At 39.8% G+C, this 27,128-nt stretch overlaps 1 protein-coding gene and 1 long non-coding RNA gene across 8 annotated transcripts in view; both read right to left on the minus strand.

Annotated features, from left to right (window-relative positions):
- The window catches only part of WDFY3 (WD repeat and FYVE domain containing 3), a 290,091-nt gene that overhangs the window by 149,807 nt on the left and 113,156 nt on the right, over positions 1-27,128 (minus strand). For all 7 annotated transcript variants that reach the window (XM_043514073.1, XM_043514074.1, XM_043514078.1 and 4 more), the window contains 3 exons: positions 23,876-24,042; positions 19,776-20,243; positions 17,269-17,370 (listed from right to left, as the gene is read on the minus strand). In XM_043514073.1, coding sequence (XP_043370008.1) covers positions 17,269-17,370; positions 19,776-20,243; positions 23,876-24,042 — 737 coding nt within the window. The remainder of the gene's footprint in view (positions 1-17,268; positions 17,371-19,775; positions 20,244-23,875; positions 24,043-27,128) is intronic.
- LOC122460102 lies at positions 12,133-13,394 on the minus strand. The gene is made up of 2 exons (XR_006281184.1): positions 12,288-13,394; positions 12,133-12,250 (listed from the first exon to the last, which is right to left on the minus strand). It is a non-coding gene; the product is annotated as an uncharacterized LOC122460102 (long non-coding RNA).

The following is a 27,128-nucleotide window of genomic DNA, read 5'->3' on the forward strand; positions in this document are numbered from 1 at the left end:
CAAAGTTATCGTTGGGGTAATTTTATAGTCCAATTCTAAGACCTTCCATGTCACTCTTACAGAAGGCTTCAACACTGGTTATTCACTTCTTTCATGCTACAGTTCAAAGAGTGGTGGGATGGACCCATATTATTTTCTCTCTGACCCATGACCATAGAAAGGGTAAACTGTTAAAAAGCAGTGATTGTCATAATATGCTTGTACAGTTCTTAACAGGGCCCAATTCTAATTAGGCTTCTGGGTGTTACTCTTTAACAAATAAATTAGTAGTAGTAGTAACTGAAGATGGGCTCAGTCCTTTTACAGTATTTTCTACAGCCTAATTCCCAGAACATGTAAAAATCTAATCATTCAGGAAGGACACCTACACTATATCTAACACTTTAAATAAATAAGTAACATAATAGAATATCAGTAAATTTAAATAAAAAAAAGTTACTTTGTCTTATTACCTACCCCCTGCCCCCCCCTTTTTTAAAGTAAGGGTTAACAAAAATTCAGAACTTTGTTTTCTTTAAAGAGGGGGTCTCAATCATTTCTCCTTTCATTTTACCAATCATTAAACAAAAACGTGTTTAAAGAGGATATTACTCACCTGTGCAGTAACTGACGTTCTTGGAGATAAGTGTCCCTCTGGGTGCTCCACTGTAGGTGTCGGTATGCCCCTACACCACTGTTCGGAGATTTTTACAGCAGTACCTGCATCAGCCACACATGCACGGAGCCTGCCTCACATACCAGTCTTCTCTTAATAGTGTGCATGCACGGCCAAACTCCTCAGTTCCTTCTCCACAACGGAGGCCGCTCCAGCTCCGAAGTAGAGGGGAGGAGGGGAGTGGAGCACCCACAGGGACACTCATCTCAAAGAAAGTCAGTTACAGCACAGGTGAGTAACCTCCTCCTCCTTTTCTTCTTCATGAGGTGTCCCTATGGGTGCTCCACTGTAGGTGACTGAAAAGCAGTATCTCTCAAGGAAGTAGGGACTTCAGATCTGGGAGGAATGCAGTAGCTAGAACAGCTGTATCCACATGCCTATTGGTAATGGGTCCCTGTGTAAGAGCATAATGTTTTGCAAACATATTTTCAAAAGCTCAAATGGCATCTCTGGCAATGTCCTTAAAGGGGGACGTTATGTAGAAAGGCCATTGAGGCCGCCATGGATCTAGTGGAGTGAGTCCTGATAAAGGTAGGAGGAGTCACGTACTGTAGTTGATAACAGAGACAAATGCAACTCGAGATCCAATTGAAAAGTCAGTGGTTAGAGACAAATGAGTCCTTAGAGCGTTCTGCAATGGGGACGAATAGCTTGTCGGAATGCCTAAAGGTTTTAGTCCTGTCAAAGTTGAAGGACAAAGCTCTGCGCACGACCAAAGTGTGCATCGTAGATTCAAAGGAATTTGCATGTGGTTTTGGAAAAGGTAGGGAGATGGATAGGCTCATTGACATGGAAAGATGAGGGCACCTTCAAGGAATTTCGGGGAGTAAGCGTAGGGTGACTTTGTCCTTAAAAATACAGTGCATGGCAGATCTGCCATGAGTGCTGCAATTTCTCCAGTGTGTCTCACACAGGCAATCGCTACCAGAAACAGTTTTCATAGAGAGATGTAGGAGGGAACATGTGGCTAATCATAGAATATCAGGGTTGGAAGGAGGTCATCTAGTCCACCCCCCTTACTCACCCCCAATTTTTGCCCCAGATCCCTAAATGAACTCACAACCCTGGTTTTAGCAGGCCAATGCTCAAATCACTGAGCTATCCCTCCCCCCAATGGTTCAAATGGTTTTGGGTTAGGCATGTTAAGACTAAGGGGAGGTTCCAGGATGGATTAGACAGTTTGATGCGTGGGTATAAGGTTTGGGGTCTCTTAAGGAATCACTTAGTAATGGGATGAGCAAAGATAGTCCTATCGTTGATGGCGTCATAGAACACTGTAATTGCAGCCAAGTGGAGTTTGATGGGACTCGGGGAGAGTCCAGATAACTATCTATTAGAGATTAAATTGAGTATTAGTGGGAAAGGCACAGAAAAAAGGAGCAGTGTTTGTGACAGCCCACCAGTGTGTAAATCTTGTCCAGTTATAAAGGCAGGTGATGCATGTAGAATTGGTTGTGCTAAAGGAGTACATTTTGAACCTGCTCCGAGCAAGTTCGCTCGGCATGAGAGAAACATGAAGGAGCCAAACCTTGAGGTGTAACATGGTTAAATTGGGGTAGAGTAGTAGACCCTGTTGTTGGGACAAGAGATTCAGGAGGAGGGTAGTGGGATGGGTGCGGAAAGCGACATCATGGTAAGGAAAGGGTATCATGCCTGTCTGGGCCATGTGGGGCCATCATTATGACCCTGGCTTGGTGTGTTCGTATTTTTATCAATTTGTGTACAAGCGGTATTGGGGAAATGCATACATTATGTTGGTGTTCCATGGGAACATGAACGCATCTCCCGAGGAATGTTTGCCTAGTTCTACTCTGGAACAAAATCTTGGGCATTTCTTGTTTGCTGCAGCTGTGAAAAGATCTGTGGTTGGGTATCCCCATGTGTGGAATATGTCTAGTACTATATCCTCGTTTAGTTCCCATTCGTGGTCTATGGGAAATCTTCTGCTGAAGTCGTAGCGGTGGTATTGAGAGAGCCAGGTAAGTATGAGACACCAATTCCATCATTTCATTGCTTCTGTACAAAGGGAGTGGGATCCACTCCCCTCCTCCCCCCTGTTTACATAGAAGATGTAGGCAATGTTGTCAGTCATTATACTGACACGTTGGTTTTATATGAAAGGAGAAATTGGAGGCAGGCATTGCGTATCATTCAGCGTTCTAGATGTTGTTGTGAAGGGATGTCTCGGCAGGAGACAAAAGACCCTGGGTAGCGTATTGGGGCATGTGTACTCCCTATACTGTAAGGGATGCGACTGTAGTTAAGACAACCAATGGGACGCCCTGTAGAAAGGGGACCCATAGCAAACATTGTGAGGCAATGTCCATCAGTGGAGAGAGTCCTAGACTCTGGGAGGTGTGTACAAAAGTTTGTTCAGACCATGGACATTCGGTCTGTAGACAGTGGAAACAGCTCTGGAAACATCTCATGAAGAGGCAATTATTCCTGACTACAAAACTGCAAGAGGCCATGTGGCCTCAGAGTTGCAGGCAAGCTCGTGCAGCCACTTATAAACTGTTGCTCAGCTTGGGAATGAAAAGGTTGATAGTGTTAACAAGGTGGAGTGGGAGAGAAGCTATTCTTTTGCAGGAGTCAAAATGTGCTGCTATGAACTCCAATTGTTGGGTGGGAGTGAGTGAAGATTTTCTTTGTTCATTCGCAGGCCAAGAGCATGGAAACAGTGGACTGTCTGTTGTGTAGACTGAATGGCTTCTTGGAGAGTCCTGGCTTTGAAAAGGCAGTTGTCGAGGTAAGTAAAAATTATGATTCTCTGCCTTCTGAGATGAGCTGTTATGCTGCGACAAGTTTGAAAAAGACACAAGTCTTTTCCAGTCGAGAGGCCAAAAGGTAGGACCCTGTACTGGTAGCGTTGTGAGCCCAGAACGAAGCGAATAAAACGTCTGTGGGCAGGATGTATGGTCACAGGAACATAAGCATCCTGTAGGTTGAGGGCTGACAATCCAATCTCCCTGTTCCAGTGCTGGAAATATGGTTGCAAGAGTCACCTTTTATTATTAATTATTTTTCTGTAGTATCTGGTTGGTGAATCTTGCCCATATGCTCAGGGTTTAGCTGACTGCCATATTTGGGGTCGGGAAGGAATTTTCCTCCAGGGCAGATTGGAGAGGCCCTGGAGGTTTTTCGCCTTCCTCTGTAGCATGGGGCATGGTTGACTTGAGGGAGGCTTCTCTGCTCCTTTAAGTCTTTAAACCATGATTTAAGTACTTCAATAGCTCAGACATGGGTGAGGTTTTTCATAGGAGTGGGTGGGTGAGATTCTGTGGCCTGCGCTGTGCAGGAGGTCAGACTAGATGATCAGAATGGTCCCTTCTGACCTTAGTATCTATGAATCTATTATTAATTTTATTTAACAAATTTATTGAGGTATCTGAGGTAGAGGATGGGTCACCATCCCCCAGTTTTCTTTTGTGTTAAAAAGTAATGGGAGCAGAACCATTTTCCTCTGTGTTGGTCAGGCCCTGCTCCTAATTGGAGGAGATGACGAACTTCTTGGTGGAGCAGTTGTTTGGGGACCAGGGGTGGGGGGGGGGGAAGAAATGGGCACTGAAGTAGGGATGATGTTTTCTATACCGTTGGTCACATCTTCAAATTTGCTTATTAATGGGAGGGGGTTGACATGGAGCTGATGAATTTGTGTTGCGACATTGATATCCTGGTCACGGACCCTGTTGTTCACATGGTCTATGACTTTGAGTATACAGTGGGTAGCATGAATGTTGATAAGGTTGGTATCTGTATTGTCTCTTCCTATTTGCAGGGGTTTGGATAGAGAGAGAGACCATAATGTCGCTCTCGAGTCCTTCCTGGAAGCACATCGTTGGTGTTACTGGCTAATCGTTTTTCATCATCAAAAGGGAGATCTTTATGGTATTCTGAACCTCGCAAGGAAAAGAAGACTATGAAAGCCATGAAGCTCGATGCATCATGACTGCTGTAGCAGTGGACCTTGCAGCTGTGTTAGCAACATCAAGCACAATTTGTAGCGCAGTACGGGAGATCATTTGTCTGTCAGAGACTATGGTTTTAAACTGATGGTGTTATTCCCTCCCTCCCCCCGGAATGTCATCAATAAAGTCCATGAGTTTCTCATAATTTCTGTGGTCATGTTTTGCCAGAACAGCCGCATAATTAGATACCTGGAATTGTAATGTGAATGAAGCATATACTTTATGATCAAGCTGGTCCAGCCTTCTACCATCTTTATTAGTTGGGGTAGATTTGGGAATTGATGTTTGTTCTTTTGGTTAGCTACCTCTATTACCAATGAGTTTGGCGCTGGGTGAGTAAAAAGGAACTCAGACCCTTTGGAAGGAATAAAATATTTCCAGTTAGCTCGCTTACAGGTAGGTCTGCTAGTAATCAGTGTCTGCCATATAGTTTTGGCAGGATCCATAATGGCTGGAGTTACAGATAAGGCAATCTTGGATGTGGAGGATGGTTGCAGGATATCCGTCAACTCATGCTGGTTTTCAGAAAACGTCCTCCAGATTAATCCTCAATTCATTGGCGACTCTTTTGAATAGGTCTTGAAATTTTAAGAAATCATCCAACAGTGTTGGTGGGGAGGCAGTACAGCCTCATCCTACGTGGATATGGGCTCCACAAGGGTTGGGGAAGCATGTGTAGGATGTTCATCGAAGTGTGGAGTAACAGCTTGTTGTTGTGTCATTCATAGCCATATGCACTGGTGGTGGCAGCAAGGTGGCATTGCTCCTATTTTTGGCATCTTGGGGATCATAGTGGAATCACTTATATGGTGCTCATGGACCCCGTATTGCCACTGACCGAGGAAAGGCATAGGTGGTGCCCTCCATGGGTTTGTATACCAGGGAGGGAGGTCTTTGATGAACAAAGACCTAGATTTTCTTTGGAAAGTGCTGATTTGGCTCTGTGACTGAGAGAACTGGTATGGTGAAAAGTCTCCCTGCACTATGGCTTCCTCATCACTAGAAAAGCGAGATACAGCTGGAGACAGGTGTCCGGACCGCATGCGAATATCTGGAGAAAAATAGGTGTCAAGTTGAGGTAACTGTAGGTTAGGTGACACCTGTAGGTCTGGTGAACCAATGAAATGTGGTGCCGGAGAGCCTGTGTGAGAGAAACCCTCTGTTAGGAGCGCCTGTGGCGCTGGAGGGTCATTCGGCACGGACGTTCTCTGCACCATATCGCTCAATAAATTCCCTGAGGTCGGTGGTGCTGGGAAGGTAAGCGCAGCCCAGGTCTGTTCTGGCAAGGTCCTCTGTGCTGGCACAGTATCCATTGCGGTGCCAGACGTTGCCATGAGAGAGGCAGGCAACTTGAAGCCTCAGCACCGGGAGCTTGCGCCGTCACTGGAGCCAGAGGTGGGATTAGCGCGATGCCAGGGGGAACTGGCACATCAAAGGTGCTAAGCCGAGAAAAGGTCTGCATAGAAGAATAGACCTGTTCAGCAACCTTTTTGCTTTCAATTTTTCCCTTGGGGGTAAGGGAGGCAGGTGTTTTCTTTTTATGTCCTTTTTGGAGGCGGGAGGGCTGCGGTTCACCGAGGAGCCCGTACCTGGGTCAGAAGCAGGTCCGAGTGACTTCTGTCCAAGAATCATTTTCAGGTGGAGTTCTCTATGCACCCTGGATTTTAATTTGGAACAATGGGCACATTTTTGAGGAATGAGGGACTCCCCCAGGCATTTTATACACCGAGAGTGACCATCTGAGATAGGGATGGCGTCCCTGCACGTAGTGCACCGCTTAAATCCTGGGGAGCCAGGCATATTAGCGTTGGCTAGAGGCCGAGAGGAACAAGCAGGAACAATTTTTTTTTTTTAAAGGGATGAACTTATCTCTTAACTAGAGTGCTAAAGTAAGGGAAAAAAGGATATAGAATGGGTAAGATAAAAAGTTTTAACAAGTCTGCTGTAGGTCCAACTCTGGCTGGGGACGGTAGAGAAGGAACTGAGGAGTCTGGCCGCGCACGCGCACTATTAAGACAAGACTGGTATGTGAGGAAGGCTCAGCGCATGTGTGGCCGATACGGATACTGCTGTAAAAATCTCCGAACAATGGCGCAGGGGCGCACTGACACCTACCATGTAGCACCCAGAGGGACACCTCTCGAAGAACCACCTTTGGTTCCACTCATAATACAATACATGTGTTTACAGAAGGCCACCTTTGTAAGGCAGGCCAGAGGTAGGGAAAACTTCAACCTCATCTAATCTGCAACATCATTTTGGATTGCCTCTAGGTAGGGAATCCTAGCAGTTGCTTTTTGTATTTTAAAAGCTCTCTTTTTTACTTTTGAGTCTGCCACACAGAGTGATCGACCAGAGCACACATACTGCACCAGCCCTGGTGACCGCCTGAGCAGCGGACAGTGCAGCTGTCCCCGGGGCCGCTCCAACAGTGGCCAGTGTGGCTGTCCCTAGGGCTGCCTGAGCAGCTGGCACTCAGGGCCAGCTGCTTGGGCAGCCCTGGGGACAGCCACACTGGCCTCTGCAGAAGTCACGGAATCCGTGACTTCTGCAACCTCCATGACAGACATGGAGCCCTAATGATGATCCATTGTTTTATCATAGAAACAGACTGTCACCTTCAACAAGCAACAGCCTCTGGCAACCTGGTATACCGCCAGTGGAGCAATTGTTTTCTTAAGCTTTTGTTCTTCAAAAAACTGGCTATTAAACCTAAGAAAAAATACAGTATATGTAATAACTTGAGATGATGTTAGGAACTTAGCAGGGGCCATACTGGAACTGATCAGTGGCACTTATTCTAATACTTTAAATGATGGCCTATGCCAGATACTTAAAGTAAAACTCCCGTAATGCACATGAATAACCATGTATTACCATACTAAGAGGGACAATTTTCTTCCTCACCCTCAAGGATGACTTGTTTAAGTACTGAAGCATGAGTATTAATAACGTTTGTAGCTAGGATAACAATTAGTTAACTCCAGATTACTTTCTTAGAGTATAAACCTTCTTTCTATCCATTTCCAATTTGTTCCCTCCAGCTCTATCTTATGTCTCTTGGATCTGATACTAATATTAATGGACATGGTAAAATGAGAGGCTGATTGGCCTTTGACACAGTCACAGAGCTAACGGCACCTCTCTCTCTTTTGTGGTCTCTCTGGATGTGTCTATACTGCAATTAAAAACCAACAGCTAGCCTGTGCCAGCTACTTTGGCTCATGGGCCTTGGGCAGTGGGACCGATTACTGCAGTGTAGGCTTCTGGTCTCGGGCTGCAGCCTGAGCTCTGTGACCCTCTCACCACACAGGATTCTTGAGCCTGAGCACCACCCTGTATTCAGAAGTCTACTCTGCAATGAAACAACCCCACAGCCTGAGCCCCATGAGCCCAAGTCAGATGGCATGGGTCAGTCACGGGTTTTTACTTGCAGTGTAGACATATCCTCTGAGCACACTCCGTCAAGTGTCAGGCCTTGTGCCTTTACATATCCTGGGGCGGAATATTGCAATTCTCCTACTTCTAGACCAGACCCTGGGCTACAGTATATTATATGTACCATTCTGATCCTGCAGTTCCAACTGAGATCAGGCACCTGAGGGTCTTCCCTTCAGGAGTTGATGACCAGGCAGCCTTCTTAAAATAAAGAGTATGATTTTAGAAGTAGGAACAAAGCTTTGAGAGAAAATGAATTTTAAAAACAGTTTACATATATGTCATCTTACCTAAAGCCCTATCATCCTGTGATGGTGACCTAAGTAGGCCTACCTTTTAGAGAGACCCCCAACTGGTGCTGTATCTCAGGCTGGTTCCCCTCTACAACCACCACACCTCTTTTGAGAGAGGGTGCCTTTCAAACCCTGCTACAGTTCTTTGGTTCTTCTGTGTTCTCAGACTTTGACCCTTGTTGCCAAAAGCAGTCCATCTAGGCTTCCCAGGAAATCATGCCAGAGTTCTCAGAGCCAACAGTTCCTGTTTTGTCCTTTAGCAGTCCTGTTTGTTGCGGGGTAATTTCTTGAGACACTTTTTCCATCCTCCTCATTTTTCAAGATTCATTCCTGTTCATTACCAATACAGTCACACAGAAAACACCCCTATCAAGCCCACCATAATATTAATAAATTATTACAGACCAAAATCCATCGGACACACCATTCATTATTATATATTTATACTATATCTCCTCTTAATCTCAAGTAATCCTGATTCTTTAAATCTCTCCTTGCATGGAAGCTCTCCACAACAAGTATTTTTTTTTGTCACCCTTCTCTGGTTCTTTTCCATTTCTACTGTGCCTTTTGAGATAAAACAATCAAAACTGAATACAAAATTCAAGGTGAAAGCGTAATTCATATATACAACTGTAATATATCCTGTATTATTCTTGATAACCTCCTTAATAGAGCCTAACTTGCTTCTTTCATCCATCAGTGAATAGATATTCTCACTAAGTTGCTCAGCATGATTTTTTCTTCCTCTTAAGAGAGTTACAACTTGTCAGTATGCTTGAGTAATCTAATTTTCTCTTCCAAAGTGCGCTGAGTTGCATTTGTCTGCTTTTAATTTTATCTATTATTATATTTTCCAATTACCTACTGTAGTTCCATAGGTGTCAGGTGGAGTTCCTCACAATCTAGTCTTGTCATACTTAATTAATGTTAATAAATAGCAATTCTGGGCACCATATTAGGCAACCTTGTCTTCCATATAATTGACCACCATAAAACCTTCAACAGACACAGGGATTTTCCAGTATTAACCTCTTTGCATGCTGACAAATAGGCCTCCATTTACTATTAGTTTCCTATGTCTTGATTTTATGTTCCACCTTACACTTTACCTTTTTCTTCGCAGCCTCCTACTTTGCCTAAGTTACTATTTCTTAAATGATTTTCAGTGGATTCAAGGTTAGCAAGACTTATTTTACCCTTAAAAATATTTTGATGGAACAAAAGTCAGGAATTCTAAGATATACTGACTGCATTTCAGACACCTTGCTGAAACCATCACACATTATTCACATGAATGTGTTTCCCTTAAATTAATAATACATATACATAACAATATTTTCAAATGATTCTTAGTGTTCTTAATTGCCAATAAAATTTCACATAAATTGTCTGACATTATTTCTGATGCTTAAGTTTTCAGTTTCCCTTTTTTCTACCCCTAAAGAAACCATCTCAGTCATCCAAAGGTAAAATACTACCTGTAACAACTTCTGACTAGCATCCACCACATTTTCACTTTTGCATATCTCCAAAATGGAAAAACAAAATTTTATCAAAACTTTCCAAAACAAGACATTTATTTCTACACTTAGACTAAACAATGCAAGAGGTTAGCCTGATACAGTAATTTTTACAGAAAGCTATGAACACCTAAAAATACAGGCTCATAATGGAAATACTTTCTTAATCATAATTAAAATAAATCTGATTTGTAATCTGTAGAAAAACTGGTAGCCGCCTAACACAACTCTGCCAAGATTTAATAGGAAGTTATTAATACGATTTCCATTACTTTTACAAAGTGAACTTTAAGACACTTGAGTATATCAAGTAATATCACATTAAAATGGAATCAAAACAAATGAACTTAGTAACCATTCTGATGCATTACTCCGATTGTTTTTTATATTACCTATTTACTTGCTAATTTGCCACATTGAGTAATCCACAATATGTCTTACAGACATGGTAATTAGCAAGGCTCTACTCTAACAGAGTTGGTGCTACAATATCAAATAAGGGGAAATGGGATTATTGTTTTGCACAACTCAGTTTATGGAAGAAATTTTAATCTTGTATGTATATATTTACATATATATATATATTTACATATATTTACACAGTATAGGGAATATCCAGTGTACTGAATTTAATTTTCTATTCAATAAGTTATGGATAAATACATAAATGTATGATTGGAAAAAAATCACAATTTAGTTATCAAGGTTATCTGATGTGAAACCAAAGACATATTCCATTCTGTACTTCGTCATTGTCATAAATATAAAGGGAAGGGTAAACAACTTTAAAATCCCTTCTGACCAGAGGAAAAACCCTTTCACCTGTAAAGGTTAAGAAGCTAGGATAACCTCACTGGCACCTGACCAAAATGACCAATAAGGAGACAAGATACTTTCAAAGCTGGGTGGGGGGGGAGAAACAAAGCCTCTCTCTGTCTGTGTGATGCTTTTGCTGGGAACAGAAAAGGAATGGAGTTTTAGAATTTAGGAAGTAATCTAGCTAGATATGCATTAGATTCTGTTTTGTTTAAATGGCTGATAAAATAAGCTGTGCTGAATGGAATGTAGATTCCTGTTTTTGTGTCTTTTTGTAACTTAAGGTTTTGCCTAGAGGGATTCGCTATGTTTTGAATCTGATTACCCTGTAAGGTATTTACCATCCTAATTTTGCAGAGGGGATTCTTTTACTTTTTCTCTTCAATTAAAATTCTTCTTTTAAGAACCTGATTGCTTTTTCATTGTTCTTAAGATCCAAGGGTTTGGGTCTGTGTTCACCTATGCAAATTGGTGAGGATTTTTATCAAGCCTTCCCCAGGAAAGGGGGTGTAGGGTTTGGGGAGGATTTTGGGGGGGAAAGACATTTCCAAGGGGGCTCTTTCCCTGTTATATATTTGTTAGACGCTTGGTGGTGGCAGCAATAAAGTCCAAGGGCAAAAGGTAAAATAGTTTGTACCTTGGGGAAGTTTTAACCTAAGCTGGTAAAAATAAGCTTAGGGGGTTTTCATGCAGGTCCCCACATCTGTGCCCTAGAGTTCAGAGTGGGGAAGGAACCTTGACAGTCATGAACAAAATAATGTACTCCAACTATAAACTGTTCTACATTGCTATGTATTTTAAGCTTTCATTTTACTAGCAACAAGTTGCAGAAATAAAACAGCCTGATAGTTACTGTCAAAAAGGTAATTTAGTGGGTAATTATTAGGAATATTGTTGACAGGCTGCCAAGCAGAATTATGTCAGTTTGCGTTTGGTGCAGGTGTGAAGTGATATCCATCACGGAAACACTGTATGGTAGGTAACCTATTTTATAAAAAAAGGACCGAACATTAATACAGCGTCAAACAAGCTACTCATACCCTAACTAGGAGAGATGTAAATTCACTATGTTAAGGAAAACAGTATTTTTTTTTAATTTCAGACATTTATCACCTATATTTGTAACATTTATTGAGCACTTGAAACATTTCCATTTAAAAGTAAGATACCAAAAGACACACTGAAGGTAAACAACATGGTGCAGTAATCATCGTTTGTTTGGGTGTTTTTTTCATTTATTTTGTATTTAACAGCACTGACTGTAGCTAGACACCATCAAAATTACAGAAGTCACCAATTTAAATACACAAGCACACATTCTTCAAAGTAAAATCCAGGGAAGCTTACACTTTCCTGCTTGTAGGCCAGAAGTAAGAAATCAAGTCAGGAAAAAATTAATTCTGCTTAAAAATCATTATGACAAGCACTGGAAATTTTTCAAGATTTTAGGTAAGTTTCTATACATTTTTACAAGTTATTTCCTTGTAAATGTTGTGTTATAACTTTTAATTTTATTTTATTTTATTGTTACTTAGTCTCCACCAGTTTCAGATAAAACTAGATAGCTCCCACTGTCTGCCGAGAAATGAAGCACCTTTGATTTCTACTCCCCTTTTTTGCTTGCTATAAGGAGAGATCATTCCTTCAACAGTCGTTCATCCCACCCTAAGGCTTGAATCAGCTTTACCCCTCACACAGGCTTCCCATCCAAAGCCTATTGAAGTCAATTATTTCAAAGGGCAGGTGGTGTAGGTTACTTAAAACAGAAAGCATGACACACACAAGCAGACAAAGCTAAAATACAGAAAATACTCATTGAATATTAAATATTTCTGAAATTTCCAGGTTGGTCCCGTTCACTTGCAATTCATTCTTTCCCCCTACTCCTCAGGTACACTACAGGTTATCAGCCAAACTATGTTTTATGAGCAACTGGGATGCTTTCAAATTTATCTGTATTCAGAAAACCTAAATCAGAGACTGACCAATACACCCAGCTAAACTTTTTATACAGAAGAGAACTCAGCTGCCTGTAAAAGGCTGCTGAACAAAGTACCATGACTGAAGGATTAACATAATGCTTTCATCTGACTGCAAACCGCTGTAAAACACAGAAGCTGAATTTCAGAAACAAAATAAAAAGTTACATTCTAGCAGTCCAGACAGTGTGCCACAACAGTGCTTTACCAACACAGCTGGGATGTTCTCAAGCTTACTATAATTTAGAAAGTCAAATCAGGACCATTTTAACAGCTTCTAATTTCTCTTTGCCAAGTAAAAAAGCCCTAGATTCTTTGAAATAGAAGTGAGGGTTGAGGAAAAGAAATGGGCAGGACTGAAGACATTTTAAAAAGCTTTAGGCCTATAGCTGCTAATTTCTGTAGTGTTTTTTTATTTTTTAAATAGATGAGCAAGAGGCAGGATTTAAAGAGTTATCAGCTTCCTCTCCCTTTTCTTTACATAGAGGACACAGATGTAAATTAGGTACATATTGAGGATAAAATACACAATAAACAATGAGGAGCCCAGCGGCACCTTAAAGACTAACAGATTTATTCGTGCATAAGCTTTCATGGATAAAAACTCCACTTCTTCAGATGCATGGAGTGCGAAGCTTCCATGCAGCTGAAGTGGGGTTTTTTATGCCCAAATAAATCTGTTAGTCTTTAATGTGCCACCGGACTCCTCGTTTTTGTGGATACAGACTAACATGGCTACCCCTCTGATACACAATAAAGTAACCTACATTAAAAGGTGAGTTTAGAAATGGCCTAATTTTCCAAAATACACATGTAACTGAGCACACAACTGGTACATGCACATTTGGAATAGGCTCAAGTAAATGGCAAGGTGTGTTTAGACAGACATCTATATATTCAGGTTTCAGAGTAGCAGCCGTGTTAGTCTCTATTCGTAAAAAGAAAAGGAGTACTTGTGGCACGTTAGAGACTAACAAATTTATTAGAGCATAAGCTTTCGTGAGCTACAGCTCACTTCATCGGATGCATTTGGTGGAAAAAACAGAGGGGAGATTGATATACACACACAGAGAACATGAAACAATGAAAAATAAACTGCAGGTTCAAATCAAGTCTCTGGAGTACATCCACAGCTGGGATGGGTCATTCAGTTCTTTGTTCAATGCTTCAGTGTAGCAAAGTTCCTCCAGAGGTACTCTATTTGTGTGAATGTCCAGTGATTTCAGTAGCAAATAAGATATTCAGTAACATGCTACTATTTTACATATAAACTATACGTGTAGCTTATTTTTAGTAAAAAATTGAATAGGTAAACCTAACCCTATATCTAAACTGATTGAAATTGTTCATAGTCCTTTCATTATGTTATTTTAACTGTATTAAATAGATTTTTTACTCTTAAAAATATAACCGGACACTAAGTAAAACTACGAGGTCGCACTGAAGTATATTTCAATTCCTGCAGCATACGACAGTCAATACATGAATCAGGGACAAGATCATTAGTAGACTTTGACCATAGAAACAAATAAAGTGAGATACAGACAGATATCTTCCTTTCCAAATGCAAACAGATGAACATCATGCCAAAAGGACTGACGGTAAAAAATCCATTACAATCTACATACTACAAGACTATGCTGACAGCTTGTGCCACACGCTCTGAAAGAAACTGCGGAACTATCAGATCAATATTCTCTACAGCAAACAGGGAAAAATTAAGAATGAGCTCTCCAAACTGGATACTCTTATAAAAAAACAAACTTCCACACAAACTTCCTCGTGGCTGGACTTTACAAAAACTAGACAAGCCATTTACAACACACACTTTGCTTCTCTACAAAAGAAAAAGGACACTAAACTATCTAAACTACTACATGCCACAAGGGGCCACAACAGTGGTTCCCTTAACCCACCCAGCAATATTGTCAATCTATCTACTCTTAGCCCAGCAGAAGAATCTGTTCTATCTCGGGGCCTCTCCTTCTGTCCCTCCACTCCCATGAACATGATACAGTTCTGTGGTGACCTAGAATCCTATTTTCGATGCCTCCAACTCAAGGAACATTTCCAATACACCTCTGAACAACATACTAACCCACAGAGAGCTTCCTATCAAGACTACAAAAAGAAGGATTCTGGGTGGACTCCTCCTGAAGGTCAAAACAACAGACCAGACTTTTACATAGAATGCTTCCGCCGACGTGCACGGGCTGAAATTGTGGAAAAGCAGCATCACTTGCCCATAACCTCAGCAATACCATCCACAGCCTCAGAAACAACTCTGACATCATAATCAAAAAGGCTGACAAAGGAGGTGCTGTCGTCATCGTGAATAGGTCGGAATACGAACAAGAGGCTGCTAGGCAGCTCTCCAACACCACTTTCTACAAGCTATTACCCTCTGATCCCACTGAGGGTTACCAAAAGAAACTACACCATTTGCTCAAGAAACTCCCTGAAAAAGCACAAGAACAAATCCGCACAGACACACCCCTGGAACCCCGACTTGGGGTATTCTATCTGCTACCCAAGATCCATAAACTTGGAAATCCTGGACGCCCCATCATCTCAGGCATTGGCACCCTGACAGCAGGATTGTCTGGCTATGTAGACTCCCTCCTCAGGCCCTACGCCACCAGCACTCCTAGCTATCTTCGAGACACCACTGACTTCCTGAGGAAACTACAATCCATCGGTGATCTTCCTGAAAACACCATCCTGGCCACTATGGATGTAGAAGCCCTCTACACCAACATTCCACACGAAGATGGACTTACAAGCCGTCAGAAACAGTATCCCCGATAATGTCAGGGCAAACCTGGTGGCTGAATTCTGTGACTTTGTCCTCACCCATAACTATTTCATATTTGGGGACAATGTATACCTTCAAATCAGCAGCACTGCTATGGGTACCCGCAAGGCCCCACAATATGCCAACATTTTTATGGCTGACTTGGAACAACGCTTCCTCAGCTCTCGTCCCCTAATGCCCCTACTCTACTTGCGCTACATTGATGACATCTTCATCATCTGGACCATGGAAAAGAAGCCCTTGAGGAATTCCACCAGGATTTCAACAATTTCCATCCCACCAGAACCTCAGCCTGGATCAGTCCACACAAAAGATCCACTTCCTGGACACTACGGTGCTAATAAGCGATGGTCACATAAACACCACCATATACCGGGAACCTACTGACCGCTATTCCTACCTACATGCCTCCAGATTTGATCCAGAGCACACCACACGATCCATTGTCTACAGCCAAGCTCTACGATATAACCGCATTTGCTCCAATCCCTCAGACAGAGACAAACACCTACAAGATCTCTATCAAACATTCTTACAACTACAATACCACCTGCTGAAGTGAAGAAACAGATTGACAGAGCCAGAAGAATACCCAGAGGTCACCTACTATAGGACAGGCCCAACAAAGAAAATAACAGAATGCCACTAGCCGTCACCTTCAGCCCCCAACTAAAACCTCTCCAACGCATCATCAAGGATCTACAACCTATCCTGAAGGATGACCCATCACTCTCACAGATCTTGGGAGACAGGCCAGTCCTTGCTTACAGACAGCCCCCAACCCAAAGCAAATAATCACCAGCAACCACACACCACACAACAGAACCACTAACCCAGGAACCTATCCTTGCAACAAAACCCGTTGCCAACTCTGTCCACATATCTATTCAGGGGTCACCATCATAGGGCCTAATCACATCAGCCACACTATCAGAGGCTCGTTCACCTGCGCATCTACCAATGTGATATATGCCATCATGTGCCAGCAATGCCCCTCTGTCATGTACATTGGTCAAACTGGACAGTCTCTACATAAAAGAATAAATGGACACAAATCAGAGGTCAAGAATTATAACATTCAAAAACCAGTTGGAGAACACTTCCATCTCTCCAGTCACTCAATTACAGACCTAAAACAAAAAACTTCAACAACAGACTCCAACGAGAGACTGCTGAATTGGAATTAATTTGCAAACTGGATACAATTAACTTAGGCTTGAATAGAGACTGGCAGTGGATGTGTCATTACACAAAGTAAAACTATTTCCCCATGTTTATCCCCCTCACCCTCCCCCCACTGTTCCTCAGACATTCTTGTCAACTGCTGGAAATGGCCCATCTTGATTATCACTACAAAAAGGTCCCCCACCACCCCCGCGCTCTCTGGCTGGTAATAGCTCACCTTAAGTGATCACTCTGGATACAGTGTGTATGGTATCACCCATTGTTTCATGTTCTCTATGTATATAAATCTCCCCACTGTATTTTCCACTGAATGCATCCGACGAAGCGAGCTGTAGCTCATGAAAGCTTATGCTCAAATAAATTTGTTAGTCTCTAAGGTGCCACAAGTACTCCTTTTCTTTTTGTGAATACAGACTAACACGGCTGCTACTCTGAAACCTATTAATATGTTGTATTTCAAGGTCAAAAGCCTTCTATTTGATGCAGACAATCTTACATTTAGCCCAATCAGTCAATACCACTCATTTAAATCATGTCTTTTAAGTATGCACTTCAGAGTCCACTATTATCATAATTGATGTAACTTCTATAATTACCTGCATTTGTGTTTGATCCTTGTAGTAGTACTGTCAAGGTCTCCATAACCAATAAAGCTAACTGCTTTTGGTCCTCAAAAGAACTGTTGTTTCTTGAATCACCTAGAAAATAATTTCAAAAGTTCATTGCACTGAAAACAAAGCTGATTTTTTTTTTAAAGATTAAAAAATAAAGTTTTGTTCCTTTCACCAATGCCCCCCCCCCCTTTTTTTTGGCTTCCACACAAAAACCATCCTCTAACAAACTTTTAAACCACATTAAGGACATATCCACACACACACACACACACACAGGAAAGTTGTGACAAATTAACTTAAGGTGTGAAGTTAAAATACATTAAACCCATCTGTAGATGTTCTCATTCAGAAGTAAAATTGCCTTAGTTTGCTTTAGCTTAATCCACACAGCATGCACACTGGAATTTAATATGCTTTAACTTCACACCTTTAGTTAAATCATCTTAACTTTCCCCAGGGCTTATCCAAACAAATATTTAGTTCGCAGCAAGATGGGGTGTGAATCTACCCTGCACAAGCATGTTGTGCACTAACTGTCTGCATGGACCCTGCTGATGCCTACTAACAGTTCGTTAATGTGCTTTGATCTACCCTACTTTGAAATGGGAGTAGATTAAAGTGCACTAATGAACTGTTAGTGTGCATCAGCAGAGTCCGCCCAGACAGTGAGCATTAGGCCAGTGGACAGTAGATTCACATCCTAGCTTGCCACAAACTAAATGTTTGTATAGACAAGCTCTAACACTTAAAATCTGCAGTAGGTGACACAAACCATTAACCATTTCCAAAACAAACATGAGTTTTATCACCATGTTAAAAAAAACTCATGCTCTCATTCTACTGAAAGAAAACAGTTCACTCTCCACTCCTCATCCAAGCATGAAAATACAGCTCTCCTTTTGGAACATTAACTTGAGAAAAAAATCTATTAAAAACAGAAGAGAAGCAAGAGTTTGCAATAACCAAATTAAATATAAAGAATGAGAGGTTTCTTTTAAGTAAGAGAGTTACCAAAGTGGTCTGAAGCACAAAATGAAAAATTAGCATCTCTCTTTTGTTCTCTGATTTACAAACAGCACCACTAATACTTTCTTACAAAATGGTATGCAAAGTTTAAGTCAGAAATTTGTTTTAAAAGTGAATTATAACAACACATGAACACAGGTTGACAACTGGGCAGTAGACATTGCACCTGTATCTATTATTTCAGTGTTTATAATTCTACTTCCTGATGCTGTCATACCATACTTTTATTTTTAAAAGTGTGCAGGGTTTGTCCTGTTCAATTCTTGGATAGAGAGAGCTTCAAAGAAAAATCCTGGCAATTAAGTGGTGCTGGTTATTCATCAAACGTGTGAACTGAACCAATGCCAAGCACAGTATTTTAGGAGTGCTCTGCTGCTTAATCGAAGAGACCTCTTAACTGCTTTGGTGGTTATTAAAGATTCCATAGCACTTTCATGAGAGTAAGTGTACTACTCCTAGTGCCCTATCTAAATGTCAATTTGATCCTTTTGTTGACAGACTTTAGATAGGCACTCTTAAGAACTGAAGTGTTTTTCAGTGTGAGCTGCAGGCTTAGGACTTCATCTAGTAGGCCACCACCATGCACATTAACAAATCTCTACGACATGGTGCAAGGCAGATTTTTCATCAAGTATTTGATTATGAACTATTGCTGGTTACTTATTAGGGTCTGAGCAGTTTAAAAAGGTTTATCACGATATCAGATACTGAGATGCCACAGGCAACAGATGCATAAAATTCATTAGATATGTTATAGGCTGAATGGAGACAAGCAAAATATAGATTCAGCCAGAAAACACAGTCAAGTTACCATAAACTGTTACATGGCACAGGTAAGAGGTGTTCAACATTGAGATGGATGAAGAGATTTGTTTGTGTGTTTATAGCAATATAGCTCCACAAAGCTTGAAAGGGCTCTGGAAACATGGAGCCTTACTCTCACATAGAGAAAAAGAGAATCACTGGGACTTCATGCAAGAATAAAGGTCTGTGCTTCAAGAGTACTTTGCTAGGTTAGGGCCACATTGTAAACTACTGTGATAACTGGGATGAAAGCCAATAAATAATCAATATATGATTATACAGATGGCATTTCCCACTTATTAATTTTTGCCCTGTACTAGAATAACCTAAAAATAATGTTACATTAAATATGTTTTTTTAAAAGTAGAAAACTCCAGCTATTATATATTTTTAATAAATATTTTGCACTTATATAGTACCTTTCATTAGAGGACCTTAAAGCACTTTCTAAAGGTGGATAAACATTACCATAATTTTACATAAGAAAACAAGCACAGAGAGTTTAAGTGAGCTTCATAACATCACATAGTAATTCATTGGCAGTGCTGAGAACAGAACCCAGTGGCCCAACTAAGCAGAAGTAGCCCCTGCTACCCAACACTAGTCTCCTTTACCATCCAAAAACATATACATAAACAAAAACAAAGAAAACACTCTACCTTGATCATTGAGAGCCTGAATGGGATCTTTCAAAAGGGCTGCATATTTGTGCAAAAGGTTTACCATCACTTCCAGAAGCCCCACCTCCCTGAAGACATCCTTAAAGATGTAGTCATGACGGGTGAACTTAAGAAGTGTTTTCATTGCAATGATGCTACACTGGTAAGAGGTGCTGGACTTTAAGAGGATGCTGACACTAATCAGTTCTTTACAAGGAATATAATTCAAGCTGAAGACAACAAACTCCAGCATCTCAAAGTATTTGGTCTGCACTTCTGGAAGCTTGGAAATTTTCTCTGCAAACTGGGACAAGGTGTGCTGTGATTCCAAGATGAAGTAGTTGGCATTGTCCGCTATGTAAATATTTGTAATGGCATCCAGAATAATTTGTGCAAGATAGTTAGTTTTTGCTTTCAAAAATGCATTTTGAAGGACTGAGAAAGCTTGAATATTCCTCACACTATGACCTACAATAGGAAACAAGGGGGAAAAACAGAATGCTTTATACTCCTTTGCATTAAGGGAGAAGTATGAATTAAACAAACAATTTGTTCTCTGTAGCCCAACGAGTAGAAACAAATTCTACTAATATGGATTTTTCAAAAAGCAAGAACACACTAAGACATCCTTTAAAGGAACTTATTTCACAATTCCACCTATTTCACAATTCTGAATTAAAAGATCTATTATTTATTGTTGCTTAAGATGACATCTCTTTTTGAAAATAAACTTTGGCATGTGTAACAACTGAAAGATATAGTATTTTAAATGATCAAAGGATAAATGAACATGAAAAAATCATAATGCAATTTAACCAATTAAAAATCTGAACGGGTCATAGTTGAGGTAGGAAATTTACTTCTTTGAAAAGCACTGTTTGATCCATAATGGAAAACTTTGCACCTACTCAAGCAGACCGAGTTTGGAACGATATGCAGCAGCTCCCCCTCACCAACAACCTCCCAATAATATCACAAGTAGTAATGTTAGTCAAAACAAAAAAGTGTTGACCAAATTAAAGCTTAGTAACATGCACATTAACTTCCCCCACCTCTGAACAGATTGGAAGTCCTCTGAACAGTTTGGAAGTCACTTGTGGAACAAAGAGAGTTAGACCAGATTGCAGGACCAGGGGGTTTGGCATTACATTCATGGGTGGGCTACAGATGCTGCCAGCCAGTGGTGGCCCTCCTTTAGGAAGGCTATTCTTGCTCAATTCCCAGGGAGTCTTTCAAGAGCTGGGATTGGCTGGCCAACAAAATGCCCTCCTTTAAAGTAAGAGCAACAGGCAGAGAGAGTATCCTCTTTTAATCTGCTCTTTCCTGCTGCAAAAAATCTATTTCTTTCTACTCTTTTTTCCTGTGTGGTTATTGTCGCAGAGGGCCATAAATTGGGGGTTATTTCCTGTATGGCTGGTTAAGAGGGGATGTGGAATTAATAGTCATAAGCAGATCACAGGCACTTTTGGCCTTTGATGCAATTGTGCTGTTTGCATTGTGCAAACACCTTGAGCTTTGAACTGATGGTACAGGCACTTAGTATGAATCGAAAACAAGTTAATTGTACCATCTCAGTGTTGGGGGCTAGTCCCGGCAACATGGGTTAGACTTCCGTCATTGGAATTATAGTATTTGGTGAGACAAACCACCAACAAGCTAAGGTTTTGTCTACATGGGGAAATTCTGTGGCACAATTATATGTCTGTAGTTTCATGAATCCTTGAGCATATGCACATATGCAGAATATGTACATGGACAATCACTTGCAGAAGAACAGGATAGTTTCTCGGTCTTATATCTGGGTACAGAAGGATGAGGAAAAGAGTAGAAAGCCCTCAACCTCCATATTCAAATGGTTATAGATATTGGAAGTATACCCCCATTTATGAGTGAGTTTTCTGATATAGTCAAGGTTAATAAATGCAAAATGTGAGCCAACATCTGCAATATTTGAAAAGATTTTTCTTGCCATTAATAGTTTTGCACTGCACAGATACCTCTCTAATGCTATAATACTCTCATTAGTCCAAACATCAGAGTACACTGGGGTCACAGAAGATATAATTGCTGCAAACACTTTCAATAGCTGTGTTAAATTTGTGTAACACAATTCTTGTCAGTAGTCTAACCTATCATACACAGGCTTATACTGGTCTGCACTAAAAGCCTACATACTACTATTGGCCTTCTAACAGGTTTTCTCAGGCAGAATGGGGATGTTTGAGAGGAGAAGGGAAAAAATTAAGAAGGAATTAGATACTAGTAAATTAACAGTAACAATTTGAGAAAGCCAATTAACATACAACTTTTTAGTAACATATACCATGGCATGGACTAAATTATCTAAGTAATGGCTATAAAATGTACAAAACAACTTTAAAACAATTTAATCACACACTTTCAGCTTTTTGTGAAAAGTTCCATAGTATGAAGCCAACTTTAGTTTGAGAGCTGTGGCTTTGAATCTCAAGTATGAGACTGAAATCCAAAAGTGCGGCATCCATTAAAATTCAGTTCCAAAAGAACTTAATAAAATCTTCTAAAAATAAAAACAAACTACTATGCATTATATACATCACTGATCTTCAGATAGTCTGATAAAGTTTTATTTTCAAATACTAATTGAAAAACATTTGTTTTAATCAACCTGTAATTGGTTTTTGGATTTTTAAAAAGAGAGACATCACACAGATTTATAATGTTTGCACTGAATACTATCTTCATTTGTTATGCTCCTTTAGTCACTTGATTTAAACAAAATTCATACGTATTTTAATGCCACATTTCATTTTTTCCTTGAAGGCTGAAAACAGAACCTTTTGAAATGTAATATGCAACAACTGTTTAGTCTGTTCATCCAATAAAGCATCCACTAGAGAGCATTAATACCAATATTGCATTGCAAAGTCACACATTAAATTTTCTCTTCTAAATTACTAGTTTTTCATGATTGTTTTAAAATGAAAGATATTGAAAAGTTCATTGAGAGCTCATGAAATGTGCAAGAAAGATCGACAGCTACAGAGCCTGAAAAACCAGTACTGTATCCAGGGAATAGGCATAGCACAAGCACCAGAAGCAAAACCCTCTTCCATGAGAATGTAAAGTATTAAACACAGCAGGAATCACTCTGCTGGGCACAAAGGGACAAGCCACACATGGAGTAACTAGCAGATCTACTGCTAGATGGATCCACAAGCCTAACCTTCACTAACATATGAGGCTTGTCAGGGTCCCAGGTCTTTGTAAAACTTACAGACAGTTGCATTGGACCAGATTAGCTTCTCAGCCACTCCTCACCAAGGTTCTAAGGCCATGTTTACACAAAAATTTATACCAGTCTAACTAAAGGTGTGTTTTTAAATCAAGCTAAACTTGTGCAACACAGATGTGGGCATTCTTAAACCAATTTAAATCTGGTGTGTACCATTTTAGCTTCATTGAGTAAGAAATCAATATTAAACTAAACTGACATTAAACAGGTTAAATGTCCACACAAAGGTGTTGAACTGGTTTAAACTAAATTGTTTATAAAATCAATTTAGGTCTAGATAAATAGATAGGGGGAAGAGGGAATATTTCTTTAAATTTCTGCTACTTCTTAAACATCATCTCCTCACCCAAACTAATATTGATTTAGTTAATCTGATACTAACCCCTCTGTGGACAATTTATTTCTGTTTAAGAGAAGATTTCAGTTTAGCATACATTTCCCTAATTAACTTAAGCTAAAATGAAATAAACTTGCTTTAAAATGGAAAAAACACAACTAAAAAACAGTATCCACAAAGCCTTTTGCATCAGATTAGATTAAAATCACACTATAAATTATATCTATCCAAACTCCTAAGATCTGCATGGAGGATCTATTTAATTTGTACTTTGTAGAGAGGTGATTCAGCATTTGGAGCTAAATGAGCAGAAATTGCCTCCCTTATTTTCATCTGGACTCTAGCAATTAAGCAAAATCACCTTTTAAAGTCAGTATTTAATGGCTGATGTTAGAAGAAACATGAATTGTAAATGGTTTCTGTAGTGTACCAGAAATTTCTCCCCCAATAAAACTTCTGCTCTGTGTGATACAAAAACAGTAAACTCACCTTTGCCTGCAGGTTGTGGGACTGCAAATCCAGGCAAAAGAAAAGGTGCCCCGGTGGTAATACCAGCTGGTTTTAATTCATTGACACCATATGTTGTTAGGGAAGTTATCAGATTAACCAAATCCTTCAAAGCATCCTTGGATTCTGCCTCTTTTGCCTGTTCTAATCTAAAGAACAGACAGTACAACAAGTCATATTAGCACATATTCACATTAACATAAACCATCCACTCAAACTCATCTGAGGTTTATTTAGTTAGTTTTGTTTTTTCTTAAATTAAGGAGAGATGTTAATTTTAGAGGCACAGATTTAGTGACCTAGCATTCTGAAGCCAAAGGCTAGAGTTCACCACATTTCCATATTTTAAACTTTCTTCTAAGTTTTAACAGCATTCAATTGATTAAACATTATTATTTGTATTATGGTAGCATTTGGAAATCAGATTGAGATGGGGCTTCAATATGCTAAACACATAGTAAAAGGTTATCCCTGACCCAAAAAATACTAACCAGACAAGTCAACAGGGGGCATGAAAGGAAAGGAAGTATTATCATTTTACAGATGAGGAAATAAGACACAGAGTAAATACATAAAAAGAGGACTTCAAAGACAGCTGTGCGACATACAAAACCTCCTAAGTACACATTTAGCAGAAGGGAACTGCAGAAGTCTTGATATAAAACTCTCTGAAATGCAGTTATTTGTAAAAAAAAATATTACCATACCAAGAATATAATAAACAATATCACTACTAACAACATTCGTACACACAGGTATTTTATTATATTCAGTTACTGTAAAAAAAAATTAAATCTTCACAGTGAAAAAGGCTCAGCATAATTAGGGACCAAAGAACAGAGAACAGCTTTAGGATGAACACAAAATAATGTATCCTAAAAATAATAATCACAATATACAGTAGAACCTCAGAATTATGAACACCTTGGGAATGGAGGTTGTTCATAACTCTGAAATGTTGGTAACTCTGAAGAAAGTGTTATGGTTCTTTCAAAAGTTTACAACTGACCATTGATTTAATACTGCTTTGGAACTTTACTATGAAAAAGAAAAATTCTGCTTTCCCTTTATTTTTTTAGTAGTTTATTTTTTTGTTTGCCTTTTTTTGGTCTCTGCTGCTGCATGATTTGTGTACTTCCAGTTCCAAATGAGGTGTGTGGTTGACTGGTCAGTTCGTAACCCTGGTGTTCATAACTCTAAGGTTCTACTGTAGTGCAATGTAAACTTTCATTTCAGCAATTTATATTTACAACCAACATGATCAGTCTTTTAACTTGTTTGTAACAATGACAACAACACTAGGCATCACCCTTTCAATACATTTTGTCTGTTACATTGCTCCTAAATGAAAAATAATCATAGAATCACAGATGTGAGACAGGAAGGGACCTTGACAGGTCATCTGTTCCAGTACTCTGCACTGAGGCAGGACTAAATATTATAGACCGTCCCTGAAAGGTATTTAACCCATTCTTTAACACCACCAATGAGAGATTCCACTACCTCTCTAAGTGCTTTGTTCCAGTGCATAACTACCCTTACAGTTGGGAAGTTTTTCCTAATGTCTAACCTATATTTCCCTTTGCTGCAATTTAAGCCCATTGTTTTCTGCCTGTCCTCAGTGGATAAGGAGAACAAATTTATCATTTTCCTGTTTATAACAACCTTTTACTTATTTGAAAACTATCATCATGCCCCCTCAGTCTTCTCTTCTCCAAACTAAACAAACCCATTGTTTTCAATCTTTCCTTGTAGGTCATATTTTCTACACCTATAATCATTTTTGTTGCTCTCCTCGGGACTTTCTCCAATTTGCCCACATCTTTCCCAAAGTGTGGTGCCCAGAACTGTACACAGTTGCTGTTTTTTAGTGCTGATTAGAGTGGAAAAATTACTTCTCATGCCTTGCTTATAACACTTCTGTTACTACATTTCAGAATTATGTTAGCAATTGAGTATTCCTTCCTAAGCTCAGTACTTTGCATTTGTCCTTATTGAATTTCATCCTATTTATTTCATATTATTTCTCTACCTTTTCAAGATCATTTTGAATTCTAATTCTGTCTTCCAAAGCATTTGCAACCCTTCCCAGTTTGGTATTGTCCGCAAACTTGATACGTGCACTCTCTATGCCATTATCCAAATCACATATGAAGATGCTGAATAGAACTGGACCCAGGACACATCCCTGAGGGACCCCACTGAATATGCCCTTCCAGCTTGACTGTGAACCATTGATAAACACTGAGTACTGTTTTCCAACCAGTGCACCCACATTATAGTAGGTTTCTCTAGGCTGTATTTCCCAAGTTTGCTTCTGAGAAGGTCATGTGAGACAACATCAGAAGCCTTACTACAGTTGAGATATAATGGCTAAATAGAAAATATTTATATGTTGCAGTGTCTCTTCATTATTTACGAATAGGAAAAAAAACTGCACTACTGAGCAAACCATAACAACCTCAAGCACAGCAAACATCTAAAGCTTTTTCAGAGATTCAGAAACTTTAAATTTATGAGGTAACATCATGATTAAACTATCTGTCCTCTTGCATAACACAGGACACAGGATTTTGCCCATACTTCTAGCATTGAGCTCCATCTCTTGTAGAAAAAAAAGCATTTATTTTATAAGGACATTTAAAAATTAATTCTAGAAGTATGAAACTAAACATACATATGTCTAAATATTTTGCCATTAAACAAATTTGCAATTTCCTTACTAAATTTTCAAAGGGGTAAACACTACTATGCTGCTGGGAGATACTCCTGACGATATAGTTCATCCACCTCCTCAAGAGGCAGTAACTGTATTGTGGGAAAAGCCCTCCCATTGATACACCACTGTCTATGCAGGGGGTTGTGTCAGTATAACTATGTTGCTCTGGCGTGTGAATTTTTCACACCCTAGAGTGATGTAGTTGTACAGATATAGGTCTGTAGTGTAGACCTGCCCTCAATAACAGTCACTAATATACCTCAACAGAAATGTATCTTGAGTTTAAGTTCATAATTAATTATTATTTTAGGATCACTGTTCCTAATTATAAAAACAATGAGTTTGGTGGCACCTTAAAGATTTATTTGGGCATAAGCTTTCGTGGGCTAGAACCCATTTCATCCAATACTTTACCCCTAGATACTTGTTCCTAATTATAGTATTTTCTCTTTTAATGCAAGATATACGAGGGTAGAAGTTACATTGTTTAATTTCAATAACGGTTAATGCTAACAA

Source organism: Dermochelys coriacea, chromosome 4 (assembly GCF_009764565.3).
Source record: "Dermochelys coriacea isolate rDerCor1 chromosome 4, rDerCor1.pri.v4, whole genome shotgun sequence".
Lineage (NCBI taxonomy): Eukaryota > Metazoa > Chordata > Testudines > Dermochelyidae > Dermochelys > Dermochelys coriacea.